Source organism: Sapajus apella, unplaced genomic scaffold (genome assembly GCF_009761245.1).
Source record: "Sapajus apella isolate SASKATOON/1434 unplaced genomic scaffold, GSC_monkey_1.0 scaffold123, whole genome shotgun sequence".
In the NCBI taxonomy this organism is placed as follows: Eukaryota; Metazoa; Chordata; class Mammalia; order Primates; family Cebidae; genus Sapajus; species Sapajus apella.
The window spans coordinates 3,690,600-3,696,988 of NW_022437063.1; the positions used below are offsets into that span (position 1 = coordinate 3,690,600).

A 6,389-nucleotide genomic window follows, 5' to 3' on the forward strand; every position below is an offset into this window, starting at 1 on the left:
TTCCTTGGCTGTGCCCTTAGTCTGTGGCTCCTATAGTCTCTGGCGCACCCTGTCCTCCAGCCCCCATGATCTGGAGCTCATAACATAATCCCTTAGAGTCTGCTGCCTCCTGGAGTTCTGCAGGGCATGCAGAAAAGACCACAACCCTGGTTTCCCAGCATTGCTCACTTTGATCCACGTGTGGCCCTCTCTGATTTACTCATTTATTCATTAAATTCATCCACTAAATATTTAAAAACACATAGCAAGTACCTATGAAGAGAGCCCCTGGTCCAAGAATAAAATCATCAACACTTTCATTCCTCTGGGCTCTGTCCCTGACGCACCCCTATGCTGGGTAACTCCTCTTCTTTTTTTTTTTTTTTGAGACAGAGCCTCACTCCCTCACCAGGCACCAGGCTGGAGTGCAGTGGCGTGACCTCGGCTCACTGCAACCTCCGCCTCCCGGGTTCAAGCAAGTCTCCTGCCTCAACCTCCCGAGTAGCTGGGACTACAGCCGCGCGCCACCACACCCAGCTAATTTTTTTGTATTTTTAGTAGAGACGGGGTTTCACCATATTGGCCAGGATGGTCTCGATCTTTTGACCTCATGATCCGCCCGCTTAGGCCTCCCAAAGTGCTGGGATTACAGGGTAACTCCTCTTCTGATTTGCAGACAGAGTGCCAGCTTCTGCTGGAAGCTCTGCAGCACCCCGTCACCCCAGAATAGAAGTCCTAGAGGGCACCAGGCCTGCCCCACAGGTGTGTGACCTTTCCTTTGCTTCACAGCCCATCTGGTAGCCAGGTGCAGCTAAGAGATGTCCCTGAATAATGTAAAATGCACGCATTAAAACATGTAGGATTGCCAAGGAAACCAACTGTACTGAAATAGTTATCACAATCACTCGTGAAATGGTGATAGAGGTAATGTAGGCACCTTTACTGACACTAAATGATGAAATATACGCGACAGGTAAGTTGTCAGTTTTAAGCATAGAGAGTGTGGGCTGTGGGTGGGTTGAGCGCTCGGAAGCCCTTGGCAGGCCCCTCCACCTCCTTCATGGCCCAGCTCCAGTGACACCTGCCACGGGCCCACACTGAGCCCCGTCTGTGTGGAGGGGTCTGTGTGGGCTGCCGACAGGTTAGGTAGGTCTGACCCTTGTTCCAAGTTAGGGGCAAGCAGGGGGAGGACCTGTTGCAAAGAGGACAGAGGGGTAGGTGGAAGGGGTCAGTGGGTACCACAGCATGGATGTGTTCTGGGAAGGATATGATGGTGTGTTTGCTGGGTTCCTATCTCATTACTGCTGTGTCCCAGCACCAAGGACAGGGCCTGCTAAATATGGCTGGCGGAGTGGGTAGATGGGGTGGATGGATGGATGGACGGACAGATGGATAGATAAATGGATGGACCGATGGGTGGGTGGATGGATGGATGAATGGATGGATGGGTGGGTCGGTGGATGGATGGATGGATGGATGGGTGGATGGGTGGGTGGGTGGATGGATAAATGGATGGATGGATGGGTGGATGGATGCATGGATGAATGGATGGGTGGGTGGGTGGATGGATGGATGGATGGATGGATGAATGGATGGGTGGGTGGGTGGGTGGATGTGTAGGTAGATCAGTTGCGGGCTGCCTGTGTCAATGGAGTATGTATATGTCCTACTCTCTGAGGCTGCACCCCTTAGGGTGGAGTGGCCCACTAGACCTGGTTTCCGCCTGGCTCCAGTTCCCTCCCTGTGTAAGCTGGGGAGCTCTCTGCCTCCTAGGGGGCTCCTGTGGGCTTGAGGCACAGGAGACTAGGCACCACCACATGTACCTGGCAAAGGCCTATACTCAACTCCAGGGGTTTCAAAAGCCAGGCAGGTCCTTGCACCCTTCTGTGTCCCATATCAGCATCTGGACAGACCAAGCCCCAAGTGCTGCTGGGAACCCCCCATCTAGGACCCCCAGGCAGGTGGGACACCACAGTGGAGTGGGGCCAGAGGCTGCACCCTGACCCCAAGGCGCTGCCTGCCTCCACCTCCCCCACCGCACCCTGCCCTGCAGGCCTCGCCCCTCGCCACCTGGTCTCCTGTCTTCTGGAACTTGAGTCCTGCCTCCTGCTGCCAGCGTCCGATGCCCACGTCCGACAGGACTCTGCCGCTCAGCCCACGTCACCCCACAGTGTCGCCCAGGCCGTGTCAGTACCTGAACACCCTGTAGCCAGCAGCCGTGGGGCCCCGGGGAGCGGCGGGCTGGCAGGGACACTGAGGGCCTGGGGTTGGTGGCCCAGCTGGGTCTGGCCACCTACAATTCATGTGGCCCTGCCAAGGAGGTGGACAGCCCTGAGCCTTAGCACAAAGCATTTTAGGTTTATTTAAATAAAAATTATAATTTATACAAGACTTCTTCTTTAAACAAACAAAGTTTTCTTTAAAAAATGTTACAGGGGAATTTTTTTCATCAGTTCTTAATACAGTACAATCCTTTTGTTGAACAAAAGTCACACTGGCAATGATTATTTACAGATCCAAAATAGACTCAGGCTTCAGACATAAAAAATTTAACATTCATCTAGTTCAGTGATTAGTCATAGAAATTAAACATCTGCCCAGATGTACACAATTTGGTAAAAACTACAGCTTCTCTCAACGGGGAGCCCAGAGCCCGCGCCGGTCTGAGTTCTGCTCCAGAGGACCTCCAGGGAGGGGCCTGTGCCGGCAGCCATGGCCCCCCTCTCTCCCCGCTTCCAGCAGCTGGCCCTCCCTGGAGGTCTGCGGCCACACCCAGCAGGTGGTCAGTTTTCATCTCCCTTTCTCCACAAAAGGGACTCAAACTAAACCACACGACTCTGGTAAAGAAGCCCCATCTGCCCCAGGGAGCCCTCCTGCTGCGTTTGGGGACAGAATCCCAGCACCTAGGAAGAGGCGCTCACTGGCCCCAGCCCCTGGACCCACCCTCAGGCACTGCCCAGCCCAGCCCAGGGAAGAAGGGTGTGACATGGCCTGTAGCACTGCCCCTACAGCCACCCCTGGGGTGGGTCAGCACCCACCCTGTGTGGCTTTGTTGCCTCAGGCAGCGAGGTGGGGTTCACTGAGGTGGGCACCCTCCCCTGGTGCACCCCTCGAGGGGCCAGACCCATGGCTCAGAGTGGGTTCTGCCCCCATTCGTCACCTGGACGCCGACGTCTGTGCAGCCTAGAGCCGAGGGGGTTCTGCTGCCCTGGATGGGACGTGTGCTTAATCTGGTGGTCGGCGCGGCTCCCTGCAAAGCACCCCGGCACCGGCGTGTGACCTGCAGCCCCCAGGAAGCAGGTGAAACCAGCCCGTGCCCCCAGATCCCTCACCTACACCCGCAAATGAGGATTGGAGCAAAGGTAAAAATTACATCTGAAAAATGATATAAAAATAAGAAAAACAGCTTGCTCTCTGTAAAAAATATAATCTTCTGTTTCTTCAAAAAACAACAATCTCAACGACACCCAAGGGACAAGCTGAGGGGGCTGCGGAATCCACCCCAGCAGACGCGCAAGCCACCTCCGTCCACGAGGCCCAGGCCTCCTTTCCCTCCCTTCAGCCCAGTGCAGGAGGCCCCAGCAAACCAGGCCTGCAGGGCGCTCCCTCCACAAATGCCACCTTGTTCCCAGGAAGCGCAGGCTTCCCCGGGGCGGGGCGGGGGCTGGGAGAGGTCTGTGCCGGACTGGCACTGACTAGGCACGCAGGGGAGGGAAGACTGTCGCCTCAGCTGCAGGCAGTGCAGGCCCAGGCCTCTGGGGTCGGCTCACAGGTGCTCCCTAAAGCACAGGAGCTGCCCGAGCCGCTGCCACTGCCCAAAGGTGGCTGCAGCCTGGGCCACCACGGACCCGGAACACTGCTGCTGGCCCCCTCCCCTCACCAATCCAGGCAGCCGCAGCCTAGAGGCCACGGGCCGGACAAGCCGCAGTGCTCAGAGCACCCCAGCGGCCTTCGGATGTTCTCCTGGGCCTTCCAAAGAGCCAAGTGTGAGAAAGATGTGCTTTTTCCTGCACGCCATCCTGTGCCCTTCCTGGTCACCCACCACAGACCTCCTGGCCGGTGCGTCAGGCCTAGAGTGGCAGGCGCCCTCACTGATGAGGGGCTGAGCGCCCTGGAGGCTGGTGAGGAAAGCGCCACGGAAGACACCAAGGGCGGGCAAGGGGAGGGCCCGTCTCACCCTCCTACTCCCACGGAGCGAGTGTAGAGCACAGGCAAGGACGCTGTGCCCGGCCCTGACCCGGCGCCCAGCACAAACACTGCAGGATGGTCTTGTGGAAGGGGAAGGAGGACTGCCAGGCCCGTCTCGGTGGTTGGTGAAGCGCCCCCATGTCCCTCCAAGAGGACATCTTCCTGTCCCCAGGGGAAGGGGCCCTGCACTACTCAGCTATGGCTTTTGTGGTGGACGAGCTTCCGGCCTCTGGAGAGCAGGACACAAGGTTGCAAGAGCCTCTTGGGGCGGCCAGAGAGGTTTCTCTGTACAGGCTGGAATGGAGAAGGGCAGGGCCCGGGGTCCTGTACGTCCTCTCCACGGGCCCCCGAGGGCCTCTGCCCCCCCCAGTCCATAGGTGTCCCTCAGAGGCACCTGATGTGCCCCATGGGAGAGGGACACCCCCATCCCTGCGAGCCCTGGCCCCTTCGTGGTCAATGAAACGCAGAGGTCAACACAATAGAACCACAGGTCCAGGAGAATTATTGCAAAAGCTCATGAGGATGTCCAATTGTTTCCACTACCAAATTGTTTAAAAAAAAAATTCCAGCAACGTCCCGGGCAAGTCAATACTAGCTGTCACCGCCGGATGCTGCCGCTGAGGTGATCTTGATGTACTGGCTGAAAATGGTCTCGAAGGCCTCGTCCCTGTGCACCATGGCACCAAACACGAGTGGCTGGCAGGGAAGAAATGCCAGCAGTGAGAGGGGCACAGCCAGGCTGGTGCCAGGACCAGGACCAAGATGAAGTCCAAGACCAGCCCAGGCCAGGCCAGCACACAGTCACATGGGTCTGGGTGCAAAAGACAGATGTCCCCCCACCAACCAGCTCGCCAGGCTCCCAGCCTTCAGGAAAACGGAGCCAAGCGGCAGAGGGGAGCCAGGCTCCAGGCCCGCGCCTCCCTCCTCCTGAGTCACTGAGACGGGACCCCTGTCCCGGGACTCTATGCCCCAGCAAGATTCCACCCCAACCTGGACGCAGCCCCAGGCTCCAGCTGCTGCGAGGGAGGGGCGGCTTTGTGGCCTGCTGCCCAAACTGAAACGCCGGCTGTCTGCCCCATGCTGGTCCCAGGGTTGCTCAGAGCCAGGCCCCTGGGCCCACACCGACCCCTTGGCGGCCCCTGCCCGGCACTTACTTTCTGGGTTGATGGCGTGGAAACAGCAATCCCCATGCCTGAACCCGGGAGGACAGACAGGACCTTGTACTGAAAGACAAAGCATGGCTGTCACCGCAGGTCTCTCCTGGGGGACAGACCTCCGCAGGCCCAGGGCATCCTCCTCCACTGGGCACACAGGCACCTGGGACTTCCAAGCAACAGAGGGTAAGGACCTGTGGGCACCTCCTCACTTTGTGGCCGAGGCACAAGACCTGTAACAGGTCCATCCCACCCAATCCCAGACTGCTGGCCCGCTGGCCTAAGGAAGGCCAGAGATAAGCAGCCCGGGGGAGACCGACGGTGGGCACTGGGCCCCAGAACTCGCTCTCAGGGCCTGGCACCAGGAGGGGCATCTGTCAGCACCATCAACCGCAAGAGGAAGACTGAAAGGACCCAGGCTGAACTCACCCCTTCTGGTCACCTGACTGCACTTTTTTGCAGAGCCAGGTAGGGGGGAGAACCATTGCCATGGGCTAGGAGTGCCCGCCGTGCCAACGCAGACATGGCCTGGATGCTCGGAGCTGCGAGGGGGCTGGGGGCCCTGACACCCTAGCGAGGGTGCCTGCCAGTGCCTCACTGAGCCTCCTCTGTCCACAGGTGCCTGTGGCACGTCCACCTGCTCATTCCATGTGATGGCATACGAGGGAAAGTCCTAAGAAAATGCCCAGTGGCTGCAACCATCTGAGCTCTTACCTGAAAACTGCGTCCCAAGCAGAAGCTCAGGGTTCCTGGACTTTTCTTTGGGGGGAGGGTCCCAGATACGAGGGGTGGGGAACCCAGCAGCCAGAGCAGGGCTTGGGCGCCTGACCTCATGGGTTCCAACCCAGCCCCTCCACTTTGAGACACACAGTCCAGGCAAGTGAACCCCGGGACAGGGGCTGACCCACAGGGATGTGGAGGCTAAAGTCAGGGAAAGGGGCCGTGGCCGGCGTGGCTGCACGGCCCAGATGCTGACAGAGGCTGGCAGGCTTTCCACAGAGAGCGATACAAAGTGGGCCCTAAGGGGGCTACAGCGACACTGGCGGATGTCTCCACATGGCACTGCCC

General features: G+C 58.5%; 1 protein-coding gene across 2 annotated transcripts in view; it reads right to left on the reverse strand.

The window, feature by feature from the left end:
• Positions 1–2,311: 2,311 nt before the first annotated feature.
• The window catches only part of GRAMD4 (GRAM domain containing 4), an 87,953-nt gene continuing 83,875 nt past the window's right edge, over positions 2,312–6,389 (reverse strand). The window contains exons 18-19 of one of the 2 annotated variants that reach the window (XM_032261500.1): positions 5,322–5,390; positions 2,312–4,863 (exon numbers count right to left, since the gene is read on the reverse strand). In XM_032261500.1, coding sequence (XP_032117391.1) covers positions 4,759–4,863; positions 5,322–5,390 — 174 coding nt within the window. In that variant the 3' untranslated portion in view covers positions 2,312–4,758. The other variant, XM_032261499.1, reaches the window with a different exon arrangement.